Source organism: Telmatherina bonti (assembly GCF_933228915.1).
Source record: "Telmatherina bonti genome assembly, chromosome: 23".
In the NCBI taxonomy this organism is placed as follows: Eukaryota; Metazoa; Chordata; class Actinopteri; order Atheriniformes; family Telmatherinidae; genus Telmatherina; species Telmatherina bonti.
The window spans coordinates 9,764,749-9,782,273 of record NC_136632.1 but is presented as its reverse complement, the minus strand read 5'-3'; the positions used below and the strand labels follow the sequence as shown (position 1 = coordinate 9,782,273).

General features: G+C 38.7%; 1 protein-coding gene across 1 annotated transcript in view; it reads left to right on the top strand.

Moving 5' to 3' along the window:
• The window catches only part of exoc4 (exocyst complex component 4), a 127,414-nt gene that overhangs the window by 96,201 nt on the left and 13,688 nt on the right, over window positions 1-17,525 (top strand). Inside the window, exons 17-18 of the mRNA XM_079262877.1 lie at window positions 14,278-14,422; window positions 17,258-17,436. Coding sequence (XP_079119003.1) covers window positions 14,278-14,422; window positions 17,258-17,436 — 324 coding nt within the window. The remainder of the gene's footprint in view (window positions 1-14,277; window positions 14,423-17,257; window positions 17,437-17,525) is intronic.

The following is a 17,525-nucleotide window of genomic DNA, read 5'->3' as shown; positions in this document are numbered from 1 at the left end:
AGTAAAATCAGATTAATTGAAAGTCTGTGTTAAAATTTGTTACCCCATTATATTTGGATTCTTACTGGAACTCGTGACAATGTGACAAACATACATTTGCAGCACATTTTCCAGCTGCATCCAACACACAAACACATCTATACCTGTTTAGACTATAGTTCTGCCTTTAAAACATGTGTCAAAGTATTTTTCCTCTTTTTTAATATGCTGAATAAAAAAAAACAAAACAGTTTCTGGATGGTTTTGTGTAATTTAACTCTTCTCTACGCGCAGTTCTTGTGTAGCAGCACCTTTTTCCTGTGCCTCATTAGGTTCTTGTTTGAGTGTATTATCACACACTCATTACCTTCTCCACTGGAGTTGTCAAAGAGCACTTTATGCACACACACACACCTATTATCCTCGGTTCTGAATCTGTAAGTGTGTGCATAAATGCCTACCCTAATCAGGACTCTAAAAAAATATTTCAAACCATCCCTGCTCCCTCATCACTTTTGTATCGTTAATTGCTGAGCAAGACAAGGACTCTACATGCACATTTCCATTTAAAATGTACTTTTTATGTTGATCTTGCTCATCACTTATAATTGCAGTAATGTTTTTAGCCCATGAAAATGTAATTTAAACATCTTGTAATGTTTCTCTTCAGTGTAATTTTCTTTTTAATAACATCATATAAAAGCATTCAACAAGTTAATCCTGCAGACACCACCAGATGTGAGACACACATGCTCTGAGGATACATGTGAACTAACCCTCCCCTCTACCATGTGTAGATTTATGTAACTTAGATGAGTGTGTCAACTGTAGCTACATTAATTCCTTACCAAATTCACTTCATTTTGTTGTTATTAATATGAAAAATTGGACATAATTCTTTACCAAATTCAGTTAATTTTCTAGTTACGCTGGTTGCTATTTCAAGTTATAATCAATTACTTTTATAGATTTTATATTTTTATTCAAAATCCACAGCTTTTGTATGGACACAGTTCTTTTAACATTTATTTAGTCCTACAGATATGAAGATTTCTCCAACACCATAAAGAAAATGAATCTCATGACCTCAAATTTATGTAAATATTCAGTTAATCTACAATTCAGCATTTCCTGTTAAAATTCCCATCATTACATTATTAACAGCAGGAAGAAAAGTGACAGCTGATTAATAACAAATAAACAAAAATACAAAGGTGATTTTTAACTAAATAAAAAGATTTAAAAGTGGTAATTCAGTTTTCATCGAGTGTGCGCTTGTTTCCTTGTGTGGAAACGTGACAGACACCTGCTCAGGTGAGCGCTACAGCAGCACACATGCAGTTCATTTTCAGTCTGCATGTGGTGCAGAAGTCAATATCTCCCGCTCTGACTGCAGCTGGAAGGAAAAATGTTGCTTTAAAAGAGTCTCTAGAGCGATCCGTGTGCCCACTGAACACAGCAACAGAATCACTGTATTCACATGGCTCTTTTCTTACTTGCACAAGTGCATGTGTGGTCAAAAACAAGGTTTAACATGCACTAACTTGCATATGCAGGTGGCATAGAACCAGTATGAGCCTTCTACCCATGGCATCTGTCAGCTTCACGATGAGCAGCACCCACAGGCCCTCATGATGTCATTTAAATTTATGACTGGTTTGAAATGTGTCCAGGTTATTATTCAGTCATCTATGAGGCCTTTGCTGCCTCGGCAAGAATATTTATATACATGTGATGAAGCATTATCCCGCATACAAATGAACCTGCAGATTAGCTTCTGCACCACGGATTGACTAAAGTTTCTACCACAAATGTAGATTTTGATGTTGATTTGTTGAAGATGCACCTCCAGAGCCATCTGTCCCACAAAGAGGCCCTCTGATTTCATCTATCAGTAAAACTCACTTCATGCTATAAACTTTCTGCATTAATTATCATCTTCCAGCTTTTATTGGCCGTGTTCATATCTCCAAGCTCTAAGTGTTTACAAAAAAATTGTGTTTGCTGTTCAATGAATGTTGAATCTGTCAGAAAGTTGTTTTGTTTTTGTTTTTTTCACAATTTTAGACTTTTTAAATGAGTCTAGTCTGTTTTTTATTTTTTTATTTTTATTTTTTTTACCTGAGTTACTAAAGAACTGATACATTTTAATACAAAGTATTAATCACTTAGGCCATTTCCTGCCTCATTATAGAAATACATATCTCAAAAATGAAATCTATCACACATTCAGATTTATATGGTTAGATATTGGACAATATGTTAAAGACAAAAAGTTGAATCAGAGTGGCCACTTGTCCATTAATCGTGTAGGTGGATTGCACTCTGCAAACCTGCTTGCTTGCAAAATCAGGCAATAATATGGAAGCAGTGAAATGCATAAAATCATTTCGAGGTCAGGAGCTTTAGTTAATGTTTAAAGATCAGAACGAGGGAAAAAAGATCTGATTGTAGTGAGTTACAAAGTGGCATAATTGGTATTTTCAGGATGAACGCTTCAGGTATTTTCAAAACTGCTGATCACCTGATAATTTTATGATGTTGACTCAGAATTGGGTGACAAACAAAATGGATAAAGCAAGCTGCGATTCTGTCAGCGCTTAAGTAGAGGGAGCAGACACAAAGGTGATAATAGAGATGATAATAACTCTGTTTCTTTAAACAGCAAAATCTTCTCGATTTTCCTCCTGCAAGGAAGGAAAACTTGAAGAAAATGTAGCTTAATGTTCGAAACCTTGAGCTCTGTAGCTGCAGATGGTTGAGTCAGAATTTGTATTCAACAGCAAGAGTCCAACCTGCCGCGCATTGCCATCTGTCAGCATCTTCTGTAGACACCGCGTAATATTCCCGTAAGTAATCATAAGCACACAAAGCATGAGATGTGCACGCGTCTTCAGTTTTTTTGCTTTAACCTCCACTTGCAGTTTCAGAGTGTTACTGCTGCAACATTGCCAAGGAGGGTTGACAGAGTTTGTTATGCCAGAGTGTGCAATGCATGGTGGCTAACATATTGAAAAGTAGGCGTAGCGGCAGTGAAAACGTAGGTAGTGACCATTGCAGACACCCACATAATCTAAACAAGTTAAAGTTCTTCATTTCCAAATGAAATGCATTCAGTGCAGCATTCACAGAGAGATGAATGTTTTCAATCAACACTTGCACAACACTGTTGAGTTCTTTATGACGTGTTGTATTGTATGAATTAGCTTGAAATGATGAGTATGTAAAGTGCCCTGTGACAACATTGTTGTGAAGTAGCGCTATACAAATAAAGCTGAATTGAATTGAAAATACTACAAAACTTTCCAACCTTGGAAAGGTTTCTTGTTTCGATGGCACAGTTACATTTATTATGAACGTTCCTGGATCTACTGTTGTTCAGCAACGTCCAAAGGCTGAGAAAACACACTTCACAACTACTTTTCCAGCCTGGAACATCACATGACAGCTTTATTTTTGCTTTTCGGCACCGCGCCACACGCCATCAAGTGGATATCAATACATTAGCTGTTTTGACAATTCGTCCACCAATTTGCTGATTCAGCAAAGGAGCACAAAAGGATATTACTAGAGGAAACAATGAACGAGGCTAAATGACAGAACAAGAGCTAGGACTAGGGTCAACATTTGACTGATCTTTACTGGCTGGAGGAAATTTAGAGAGGAGCTAGGTTGTAAGAATTAGGCTGACATATACAGCATATATGGCAAAGGTAAATTGTATAAGATTACCCGTAAAACAAATTGCGTCACTTTGCAAGTTTGATGAGTCACACATTTGTCATACATGTCAATTATGACAAAACAGATGCTGGAAAAAAGCATTTGTATAGCACTTTGGTTGTTTATTCAGACACGTTTGCACTTTAATCCATATTTTTAGACTTTAGATATTCATAGACTTGCACACAAAATGATTATTTATATTTGTGGAACAGTGTAACAGAGCATGTGATTCTGTCTTCCACATACCTGTGAAAAAGAGAGGTGTTGGTATCATTTTAATGGTCTGAGGCAGCAAAAGAAAGATGTGAAATATTCTGTTTAATGTCTATCAGATGTCCTTTCCTGTCAGGGGCCTGAATCCTACTTAAGGGGTTCTGAGAGAGGTCATGAGACAGAAGTGTGGCTGTGGAATGAGCTGTCTTTGGGTTTAGGTGTTGGAAAATGGTTTTAAATGCAGGTTACAATGTTTGTTGACACAATTCTTTGAATACAAAGGTTGTAAAAAATGTTTTATTCCATTGCAGGTCCTGCAAATGTTAGGAATTTTTCTGCTGCAACACACATGACACATACTGGACTTAATTAGCAGACCTGTGCAGAGCTTAAAACATCAAAGTCTGCACAGGTCTGCTAATTACCCATTGATTAGCAGGGAAACTCCGAACACTTGGAGGACTGCGGCCCTTGAGGAGCACAGTTGCCCACCCCTGATTTAGAATATGTTGGAGCAGGAATCCCCAACCGTGGTCCTCGAGGACTGGTGACCTGCAGGTTTTCCAAGTGTTCCTGCTCTGCACGTCTGTCAAATACACATTGATTTGAATCAGGTGTGGCGCAGCAGGGACACTTGGAAAACCTGCAGGACATTGGTCCTCGAGGACCAGGATTTGGGGATCCCTGTGTTGGAGGATACCTTTGTTGGAGGAAGTGTCACTAGAGGAAATAAAAGCTGCCTGTTTGTTCATTTTTGCTGGTGGGGGCAGCTGCCATAAAATAATGATGTGCACATCTTCAGTCGCAGTTTATATTGAAGTAAATACAAGGATTTTATACTGGATTCCACTTTGCTTGCTTCATTGTTTCCCAGTGGCTTGCTTACACAGGCCATTTTGTCACAGATGCATTGAAAAGTCTGACGAAAAAGAGCTCATATCTCAGAGCACTGTTGTGTTTGGACCATAGACTGTATATAAAGAGATGGACGAAGCCTCCGTGACGTCACCCATAGGTTTCTAAAGAGCTGAATTGAAGCTCGGTGGGCGGTTCCTACCATCGCCATCTTTGCAGCACTATGCGCCTCGTCTCGCCCGGAAAATACAAATATGTGCAAAGAGGTGGAGCTGAGAGGGGGGCTGTGAGCGTGGGGGTAGATGATTGACATTGAGCAAACTCCGAGCTGTTTGATTTTAAGACCTAACCGAGCTAATCAGGAGCTAACCAGCAAACGGAAGTAAGCGGGCTAAAGCTAAGTCACGTTGTTACCCGGCTAAAAACCGTGGTTGTTCTACGTTCTTCTTACTTGAAGTGGGAGATCGGGTACCTGTCAATCAAAAGGACACGCCCCTAAATATGTCGAGTTTCGATATTAAATAACTTTTAAATGGAGGAATTAGACAAAAATTCACTTCCCCCCCACAGTTGTCATGAAGGTAAACCTGACCTATTGAACCTAAAATGGATTTTTGAACCAAGCTGTAAACACGTTTATTTCTGCTGTGAAGTTGTTCTTTTTAACATGGGAGTCTATGGGGATTTGCTCTGTTTTGCAGCTCCTAGTGGATGAAGGGGGAACTGCAGTTTTATGCACTTCCGCATAGGTTTCACTTCTAACCGCCGGAGGTTGCCGTTTGGTTTGGACTCAGGCCATTTCTACGTTTGGCCTCCATACTACTTTTATCATTTAGCACCTGGCGTTTTGACAGTATTGTCTGGACATTTAAGCATGAAGGCTGTATTTTTTATGTTCACACAGCACTCACCTATGCAAGGAATGTGTTACAGTACCTCCAGAAACCTGACTGTGTTGCTGCAGTATCTCCACCGTCTTCAGAAGCTGTAGCGAATTATGCACCTATCTGACAGGAATAGAGAGGGCTTCAACCTTTATCAACCATTGTCACAACTCTCTGGCTTCAGACCTCTGATTGCTCATTGAACTTGGACTATTTTGCAGCACCATATCGCAACTTTTTTCTCTCAGAAATGAAGTAATTAAATACAAAATATTCTTATTTGGGTTTGACTTTGTCACGGCAGTATCTCTTTTTAAAGTCTTCCCTTTCCTCTCACTGCGACGCCGGCTTTCTTCCTCTATTCAGAGATAAGAATTCAATAAAAGTACGGGAAGGGACGTGACATAATTATCATTAATTCCAGCGGGTGGCAGTAATGGGAAGGATAGGGCAGTCACTTATCATGCTGGGACAGCCTCCGTATTGTTCATTATTTAGTGTTTGGCAAGCTGATGACGGACTACACGAGCGTTGTATGAGTGTGATGAGTGTGCGTGTGTGCATGCATGTGTGTGTACATAGTCGTTTGCTGTATAAGATGGGACAAGGGTACAGCAGGGGAAAAAAAAAAAAAAGTCCCCACCTTATCTCATCCTCCAACCCCCCTCCTTTCACACCTCACGTCTATGCCTCTCCAAATTGGATTTTATATTACAGAAGCAGTCAGGTATGAACAAGTCATTTTCCTCTCCTTTTTTTTGGCCTTTTCTTTCATTCCTCCTTACTTTCTTGCTTCATTCTTTTATGGCGTGTCTTCCTGTCATTCTTCCTTCTTTTTTCTTTCTTTCCACTTTCCTTTTACCTCTTTCTTTTCATACAGGCAGTGTGAATGATGTTGTTTTTCTTTTTATTCAAGTGGAAAGAGGTCTGTTAGAGTTTGACCATAGCTGGGTGATCTTTGCTGTGGACGTTTAGTCTCATCGCTTCCTCCTGCACACAGATTTCTCTGAAATGTGGAAATATCACGTATATTTGATTGCTTTAAATTCCTTACAGCTCTCACAGTGATGGATCAGTTGTAGTTCATAAATGCTTCAAGAAGCTGCTAAATAAAAAGGGTCTCGTCGCCCATCTGGTTGCAGCACCGGACTTCTAATTCACTGGCAATATTTACCTAACTGCATCAAACGCCTGGGGGACAACTTCAACATATCATCCGCTTCTTCTTCTTCCATTTCCTTTTTGTGCTTTTTCTTTTGCACTCAGTGTTTATGTTTGGATTAGTTAGTTTTTTGACTATATTTGTCCTGCTGTCTGACTGGCTTGTTGTGTAATGAACATCCACCTGCACAGGGAACATCCACACACAAGGTGAGGTAAAAGTGTCACAGGCAGGCAGTCAATTTTTCTAATACTCTGTATGCTTGCGCACACAAGTATGCTTTTTATGCTAGAGGCTTGACCATCATTAAGTAGGCGTGGATACCAGCCTCCAATCTAGTCTGCCTGCTTTCTAGACAGTAATCATTGGTCTCTCTATGCCAAGAGGTTTTTCTCTTCTGAGTAGCTTCGGAATGACTCACCCTCACTACAGCGAGTGCAGGTCTTTCCCCTTGAGCAGTATTTATTGTTTGTTTTTTTTCTTTTCTTTTTAATAACTCCATGTATTTCTCACTCATACTGTCACTTATAAATCCTTAATCACTCAACTCCTGCGAGAGACTGGTCTTTGTTTGTCTTTCTGAGTTTTCTGTTTCATTTCTTACATCTGGCCAAAGGAAGAGGTGTTTAATTATATCGTATTTATTATATTGTTTAGGTTTAGTAGGAAGTCATTATTAATAAGTGTGCATAAACAAGTAATTAGTATGCAGTAAAACTATTTATGTAAACACTAAGCATGGAGCACCACTGGAATTAACTAACTACACACTGATATTAGTCTTAAGGGGTCCGTATGTACAGAAGCATAGAGCTGTCATCCTCATAAAAAGAAAGTTTGGGTCATTATAACATGATAGTTTTATTGTAAAAACGTAAAACGTATTACGTTGTAACATAATATGTTTATTGTAAAAACGTGAAACATATGTAACTGAAAACGTGAACTTGGTCATTGTTGACTTTAGATGAAATTGTGTGCGGGGGGGATAGGAGATCACAAATGGCTCATTTACAGGACTTGATAGAGCTTTTCTTCATACTTGGGTTGAGACATTGTGAGATTATGGTGCTTTGGAACACTTTCGATCACATTGTAATAAATATGCGTAGTTTAAGGACAGTTTTAAAAGATATGGGTCTGTACAGAAGGAAAAATGAGTCCAGGTCCAATCCCCATGACGTGGCATAATTTCTAATTGAAACTTGAGCGGCACAAGAATCGCTTTGAATGCAAACTACATCATCTTAGGTGCTTTCAAGTGCCATCTATCCATCCCTGTTCTACCACTTATCAGGGGTCGGGTCGCGGGGGCAGCAGCCTAAGCAGGGAGGCCCAGACTTCCCACTCCCCAGCCACATTTGCCAACTCTGCGGGGGGGATCTCAAGGCGCTCCCAGGCCAGGCGAGAGATATAATCCCTCCAGCGTTCAAGTGGTTATACGTTTTTACAATCAAACTTTCACCTGATAACGTGATACGTTTCACGTTTTTACAATAAAACTATCACGTTATAACGTAATAAGGCCCATACTTATTTTTTAATGAGAATGACAGCTCTACGCTTCCGTACGTATCCGTCTATGTGTTTAGCATCTGCAAGATTACTTACCTCAAAATGTTCTGAAGACTCTTCTCATGGTTTTACTCAAGGCCTTACTGGCATAGTGGATGAGATTAGTCGTGTTAACATGAATGATTTCTTTCTTTATGCCCCTGCATGCTGAATGATTGTGTTAAGATTCCATCACTGAGCTTCTCCCTTAATGGCCGTCGGCCTCATCCACTGCAGATGGTAAGAAACAGACGTTTCCCTTAAATGAGATTTAAAAAATAATTGGATAAGCAGAGAGCGTGCACACACAAATGCATGCATGCATGCCTGCACAGAGTTTTGTATATAGAAACAAAATCCTCCAATGTAATCTTGCACATGCAGAAAACTTATAAATAAGAAATGGGTGGGATTCAAATGGAGAAAAAAGAAAGAAAAATGCTGGAAAAGAAGAAAAGAAAAAAAAAGTTGTCAGTCAGGACCAATGAGTCGTCTCCTTTCGCCCGTCTGTCCCCATCTCTAATGGTGGCCCCCATGCTGCGACACCTCCCTTGCATCATCAAAGCAGCACAGGCTTATAGCAGCAGGAATCCAAGTGTGTTTTTACTTGTGTGTCAGTGTGTGCCCGTCTCATGGACACCCCCAAGAGAGACCCCCAGCTGTGTGTGCCACAGTATTGCACATGAGAGGAAACGGGCCTTCAAGCCACTTTCATGCAAATACCCATGTGCATGACTCTTCGTGGGGGAAAAATCCTCCCAGGGGTAGATCATGTTGAACATATCTCTGTCACATTCAGCCACAAGTTAAGATGTGGAAAGAGCTGCGCTGAGAGCTAAATACTTAACAACATGTGTGACCAAAGGTTTTATGTTTCATATGTCTGTCTTCCTGTTAGCAACATAACATGAAGTTATGGATGAGGTTTGATTAAATTATCAGGAAATAAAAGAAATTAAATAGGGAAAAAGTGATGGGGAGATCCAGATCAACGTCTTTACTTTCAGGGATTTAGAATATAAGGATTCTTCACCGTGGAGAGATACAAATGGTTTTGCCATTAAAGCTTCAAACTCAAAAGTAATTTTCGATTTGATGAAGACAGAGATTTAAAAACTGAATGAGGGAATGCACCAGCCCAGGTTACATAGTTTTACAAGTCTTTACAATTTTAAATTTAGCACGTTGTGTTTCAGTATTTTGTTCTGTCTCTAAATGATCTGATAAGTAGACTAGGAACAGTAAACCGATTCTGCTAAATACAATTAAGTTAAGTCAGTTAATGTAGCAATGCCTCGTTCCCTTAAGAAATCTGTGAATTTTCTCTCTCTGTTTTTTTATTAGGACTAATATTTTTGTTCTCGGATATATGATAATACTGATATCACCATCTGAAAGGTCTGATCTAACCCTTGCTTTTGTGTTGTTTGGCAGTTTCTACATTGTTTAAATCTCTTAACACAGTTGTACACGTACCTTGTCTTCTGATTTAATCTGGTCTAAGTTTACCTCTAAAGGTGTTTTTTTCCCCTATTTTTTTTTTAAATTGCAAAAGCAATGAAATGGACATGAGTTTTCATTTTCAGATTTTATCCTGTTAAATGCTTTTGTATATATATTATCTTTATAAATGAAAGAGATTTCCAAGTAGTAGCCCAGACAGAATACATGTCAGTTTCCATAATTTGAGATGACGTTATTATTATTATGTTTAGACTTAGCCTTAGTTAAAATCAATGCACGTCTTTCATTTATAGCATCCAGTTCTATATGCCCTCCCACAAACAGTATGTACACATGATCAAAAGGTTTAAGATCCAGAGAAAGGCAGGTAATTAACTGGTACATTCATGTGGAAAAGAAAGTACATCCTCATTCAGTTGTTAGATTTCATGCAGCAGGATGCAATAATGCAAAAAAATCACAAAGTTTGGATCTTTGGTAAATAAAGCCACATGTGTGCCTAAGACTGACAGCAAACTTCCAGTTTGGTAAATAACACCACAGATAAACAATAACATGTTTCCTCTTACACTCATTGCCATTATTTATGCAACAACAGCCAAGCTGCGGAAGGAGTACGTGAATAAGTACATGCTGATTTTCAGAAGCTTGTTGAGTAACCTTAACTAGCTAGGTTTTAGGAGATTACTTATTACATAAAGAATTCTTTGATACTACTTTGCAAAATTTGCCACACTTAAATGTGTCAGATAATCTAATTTTAATATTAGACATTAACCAGAGTAAATGCAAGATGCAATTTTTCAAAATAGTGATTTTATTTATTAAGGAAAAGAAACTCTCCAAGCCTTCATGATCCTGTGTGTTAAAAAGTAATTCCCCCCTGAACCTAATAACCGCTTGTACCACCTGCAGCAGCAACAACTGCAACCAAGCATTGGTGATAACTAGCGATGACTCTTTCTCGTCGCTCTGGAGGAATTTGGGCCCACTCTTCTCCATGGGATTGTTTTAACTCAGCCACATTAGAGGGTTTTCCAGCATGAACTGCCTGTCTTAAGGTGTGGAGTTTTTTTTTCATTAATAAATAAAATCACCATTTAAAATCTGCATCTTTTAAATTTACTAAGATTATGCTGCTCTAATATTAAACTTTGTATGTTGATCTAAAAACATGACAGCAAGAAATCCAGTTCTGTTTTCTGCTAAGTGAGCCCAAATCATAACTCCTCCACCACTAAGCCTGACAGGTGGTTTGAGGTGTTTTTGCTGTCATGCAGTGTTTGACTATCCCCACATGTTTAGTCTTTCATGACTAAACATTTGCATTTTTCTCATATCTTTCTCAGACATTTGTTTACATGACAGTTTTTATTCTTCTTTAATTCAGAATAAAAGTTAATTCCACTTTAAACTGATCAAAAATGACCATGTAAACACTTAATTCCTAATGCAAATTTCTATTCGGAATTAAAGTTAATTTAAGTGGCTGGTTTAATTACATTTCAATTCCAAACTATTTATTTCCTCTGTCATGTAAACCTTAATTATGCTCTAAGTTAATTCCGGTCGTTCTGAGCATGTTCGTTACCTTGTCCTGTCCCGATGACGCGCGTTGTTTTGCCTTCTGTGTTCGGTGGTCTATCTTTCTTCTTCTTCTCAGTTGCTGCAAAAAGTGAAGTAGTATGCTCGTGTTGAGCTTCTTCTTTACATTTACAATAAAAATAGCGGCGAAACCGGTACTTATTATGTAGTTTTTACAAGTTACGACTGCAAAGATGAGAAGCAGGGAGCCAACTTTGTTTATTTCCGGTATACATCATACGTCACGTGCACCCTCTGTCCAATCAGAACCCTTCCCAACCCGCCGCTCTAAAGAGGAATTAAGTGAGGACGTGTTTCATGTAAACCTCCATTCGGAATTATTATTTTCATGTGAACTGGTCAGAGAAATTGCTAATTTGGAATTATTTAATTCTGAATTAATAATTTCAAGTTAAACATAATGTAACTGTAGCCAATGATGCTTTTATGCTCTTTAGAGAGAAGAGGCTTCCTTTTTTTTTTTTAAACCTCACATACATATGGTCCACTCATAAACTTTACTATTGATGTTAACTGAGGTGTAAAGAGTCTGAGCTATCGCTAATGACCAATCCTAGTTCCAAGTAATATAAAGTATATCCACTACCGAGAGGATTTGTTAACAACTTTATTTGTAAATGATTCGTAAACAGTCTTTCTTACTGCAGAATGATTAACTTCAAATTACTTGGAAATGATCATAAAGATCATTGCTGATGTTTTTTATTTTTGGCTTTATGTTAAAACTCACCTTAAAGCTCCTTAACATGTTTTTATAGAGGATCTCACACTGATGATAATCATTTCATGAAGTGTTACTGAATTGCAGCACCTGTCTGCTACTTAACCTGGTATTTCCTTCAGCAGCGAAACAGGGCTGCTGCATTTTGGTTTAGTTTTTGCTAAATAGTGACACTGTGTTCTGTGTCATGCACTGTTGAACATGGACGTGCTTAATATTAAAACCTGTTAAGAACCATAGACTTTTCTTTTTTATTTTATTATTTCTTTTTTATTAACCTTTTCTTTTTTATTAAAGAAGCATGAACTGAAGTCATACTTCTTTTTTCACTGACTAATTCCATACATACTGTATATTTGACACTTCTGTGTACACAGCCAAACACATCACTTGCTCACATTTAATGAGAAAAATAATTCCCTGCCTTTATCTCTGTGAGTCAGATACACAGCCAATAAGAGCAGCTGTCACTTGTGTCACATCACAACCTCTAGCCATGTTTGCTTTGTTGATTGGAAAGCCAGCGCGAATATGTCACTGCTGTTTTCCAAGGACCTGTGGTCTCTAATCTTTATCAGAGATTAATTGAAAGTAGCTAAAATAAGGACAGGAGCACATTGAGCACATAAAGTGATTTTAAGTATGTAGGGAACGCCTCACCATGCAAAGGCAATATGCAATTATTTTGAATAAAGCCTGTAAACCACATATTTAAATACATTTTTTTCTTGGTATTTTAGATTATTTAGGTCAGTGGTGTCAGGATGCGGTTCCCAAGGGCCAAAATTTTGCAGGTTTTCCATGTATCCCTGCTCCAACACACCTGACTCAAATCTATTAGTCATAGTGCAAATCTTAATTGGCTGCTGAATCCATTTAAGCCAGATGTGTGGAACAGGAATACATTGCAAACCTGCAGAAGAGCCACCATCGAGCACCGACTTTGGACACCTCTAGTTTAGGTATTGTGAAATAAAGTGAAATGAAATAAAATGAATGTTTGCTTGATTGTTACTCTGTTGTAACAAGTCTTCTTAGCTATTACTTTTACCCTAAAGCCTGTTTATTGCCTTCTTAAAGTGAGTTTAATACAACAATCAGCTTAAAGACTGTAGTTTCTTTAAATCTGACCATTAGCTGCTAGATTACACTGCAGTCCCAGTGTCATGTAACAATGCAGGAGTCTGTTTTTCTTTTTTTTAGTAACTCTTTAAAGGGAGGGGGAATAGCTGCATATTACAGCCCTTAGGAATGAAATAGTGGAAAGACTTTGCAGCTAAATATTAGCTTCCTGCATGCCACTTCCTATTTTGGGGTTATTTTTCAGAAGAGTCAGGCAGACTTAAAGCAGATCACCAGGTTAGTTCAGGCTTACAGTGGTTTACTGCTGCTCTGACCTTACCTGTGTGTTTATGTGTGTGTGCACGCACATGGCTGCGTCGCTGCTTCCATGCATGTGTGACCTTCGGAAGGGCAGGAAGAATAAGTAGGGGAGCTGGCTTTGACTGCGGCACATCGATCGTGGACCCCTGCATTGCCCTGCTCAAAAGTCACTCCTTGTACACACACACACACACACATACACATTCACACACGCCTCATTGGCCAAATAGACTTACATATGAGTGACGGGGCCAATTTCTCTCCTTTTCCTCCCCTTGTTAATTTATGGCCATTGATCTACACTGAGCTGAATTTATATACACTCATCATGCTCACCGGCTCGCTTTCACACACGCACACTCAGGTCTTTTGTGTGGCTTACAATGCTGCGCAGTGACACATGCTCCTGCTGCCTCAGCACAAATTGTGAGAAGAAAGTGCAAGAACATGCTGAAGGACTCAGGAAGTGTGTGAAGTTGAACTAATAGTTTTCTTTTACATGCATCAGATGAGCTGGTTTTATTTACATCTATCTCATGATGTCATAATTTAGTGGAAAACAGGCATATTATCAAGGAGAAAACCTCCATCTCCACACACACACACACACACACACACACACACACACACACACACACACACACACAGATAATGGTCTCATGAGATATCTTAATACAATTGAGTTTATTAATGATGCTATTTGTGTTTCCCTGTCATTTGTATCCACCCAGCTGCTTCTCCATGTTCAGCAGACAGCCAGGTGCTTGGTGAGAGTGAACGTAGCCGTGAACAGATTCTCCAGACTCTGAACGACCTGTCTCGCGGCTTCCAGGATGTTGCTGATCGCTGTCTCCTTGTATTACACCTGGAAGTCAGGTATGCAAGGCAAACGGACTTTCATGTATGTTTTTATGGTTGTTAAATATTATTCTCATGAGCAGTATGAGTATTATGCCACCGTTTTCCTTCGCTGTGTGACTTGCAGCAAAACAAACACTCTCACAAGATGATGAGCCCTTACTTATCCCCATCTTTATTCATCTGTGTCTCATTTGGCGTGGATGTGACCTGATGCATTACATAAAGCAGTGCTGCCAATGATCTATGTACTACATTTGACTCGCACAATCCTCCACAAAAAGTTGGCATCGCTGGATTAGCATGCATTTAAGGAACCCAAGAATTACAAACCATACATGACATTATATCTGATGAGATAAGAGAACGGGTGGCATCACACCAACGCCCTAAACATGCAAGTTGAAAAGTGCATACACAGTCTTCAGTGTGTGTGTTTTGAATGTCAATATCTAAGTTAATTTACCACACCATATACTTTTTCACTCCTGCAACCACTAATAGTCCTCCATCATTCCTCTCCAGCATTTTCCATGCCTCCCAGTAGACCATTGTGTAGCTTATGCAATATTGTTGATGATTTCAGTCGAAAACCCTCCCTGAGGCTGATGTCTCGCTATATGCTACACTCCATTGACTCTCCCCATCTAGCCAATTTCCCCTGATAGTGGTACCAGCTAAATGAAGCCATGAGGAAGAAGAGAAGGAGGGAAAGGAGGAAGGGGATGGAAGAGAGATGAGTGAGGTTAAAGTGGTGTTGGGAGTTAAAGAAAGCATCTACAGTAGCTAAGTGGGAGAAATGATTGAATAGAGAAAGAAGAGAGAGAGAGAAAGGGGGGTGTTGGATGAGGGGGGGATTGAATATATGGTGGTTGCTGGCTTTGCCTGAGAGGGAACAGACGTTCACCCATATCATTTCATACCCATATGCTCAAGGCACTGTGATTATGGAATTACAAAAAGTATTGACTTTTTAAGTCTAGACGGACATTAGTCTCTTATGGACCTAAAGAACCTCAGATATAGATGTTTTAAAGTGAACAAAGACGCATTTATGTTTAAGCCAGGAAATATCCAAATGCTGGCTTAGTTTTTGTCCATTTAGCTGCCAATCAAAACATAGAGGTTCCAATGTGTTCAGTGTACAGTTCAGGTGCAGGATGTCATCTTCGGCATGAAATGCTCACATTCTCACTTCTTTTTCAGAGGATTAAACATAATAAAACAATTCAAAATGATTAAAACACTTTGCATTTTCAATTGTTTTTCCCTCATGTGTCCTCTGCTTAAAAGATTGTCCAAATCCTGGATCCTGCAGTTTGAAGCGTGTATTGCAGCTGTTCTAAGAGCTTGTTCGTTCATGCATATTTTTGCCTTTAGTTCTATCTCCAGCAAGCGACATGCGTCTCAGTCAGATGAGAATAATGTGACTGTCCCAGCCGTTGCAGAACATTCCACTTTTTTTACATTTAGTAAGTCCTGGGAAGCATTCACAGATCTGTTTGGGTCATTAATCATCTATACTGCATCAACTTTGCTGCATTTGGTTGAATCTGAGCAGAGAATAAATCCCTGCTTCCCAGCTGGCTCCATCTGCTTCGGTTTTCTGCCGCATCATCAATAAATATTAGTGACCCAGTGCCACAGGAAGCAACGCCATCTCACTGCCTCCATTTATGTCTCTGTTAATGCTGTATGCTTCAAATCAAAAGACGTTTTGGCTTTGGTTGATCTTAGTGTCATGGGTACAAGGAATATAGTTTCAGAACTGCAGTGGCAAGAATAGAAAACCCCATCTGGGGTTTCTTTTATTCTTGATGTTAATGCATGGTGTAAAACTTTCTGAACCTTTTGTATTTATTCTTGTGAAGTCTTTCCTGTCTTTCACTGCTTAACAGATGAGGAAATAAAGGAAAAGCCCACAGCTGTCCTTGAAGCAACGTTTATATCAATTGACCTTTTAGATATGAGCCTCCAGAAAGGCGCTGTGATTTCTAAATGTAATGTAAAACTGAATTTAAATCCGCCGTCTTCATTACATTTGCTCATGAAGAATATGCAAAATATGAAGAAAAGTGAAAATAAGTATAAAAAAAAATCCGACAAGACCCTGAAGAACATCATTGAGCCATTCTCCTTTTTCCCCACAGAAAGATGGAGAAATTCTTTACTTATTTCCACAAAAGTGATTAAATGGTTTTAAGTAAAGACACTTTGCCCCCCCCCTAATCTGGCAACTTTTGTATTTCAATTCACGACATAAGACTCAAGCCTGTAATAGCTGTAAACTTCAACATTTACAAGCTGTTGAAGCCTTTTTAAGTGCTCTTTAGAATTACACAGCGTTTTCAGCACTGTGCCCTGCAGCACTTTGCTTAGCTGAATGGTATCCAGCAGTCATTTAGTGATAGCTGACTGACTGGATAGATTATAAATACTTAAACAGAATGATTTCTGTTGAAATTACAGGCATTAAAGTAAACAGCCACATCACTTTCTTCATGTATAATGTTCCCAAAGATGGAAAATTATACACTTCAGTCATAGTCACATGCGTATGCTAATTTTCCTGTATGGTTCCAATGTGCTGCCATCTAGCACACGTCACATGTCATTTCAGCAAATCAACAAGTGACCAATTAAATTGATAGTACAAATGCATCACACTTAAAAATAAATTAATTTAAATAAAATAAATAAATAAAATAATATTTTAAAAAAAATTATAATAAAAATAATATAAAGAAATTAAATTTTTAAATTTAAATAAAAATAAATAAATAATGTCAACTTAAATATTCTTCAGTATTTTGATTTATTTTCCTTTAATCATCTTTCCCTGTTTCCCCTCAGAGTCCACTGTTTCCATTACCTGATCCCTCTGACCAAGCAGGGCAATTATGCCATTGTGGCTAATGTGGAGAGCATGGACTACGACCCGCTGGTGGTTAAACTCAACAAGGACATTTCAGCCATAGAGGAAGCCATGGGCGCCGCCCTGCAGCAGCACAAGTTCCAGTACATATTTGAAGGTAAGCAGTATTTGAATTTTGAATAGAGTTAATGTTCCCGTTCTTTTTGTTTAGTTTTATTCAAATTATTCACTGTGTAATCATCATCA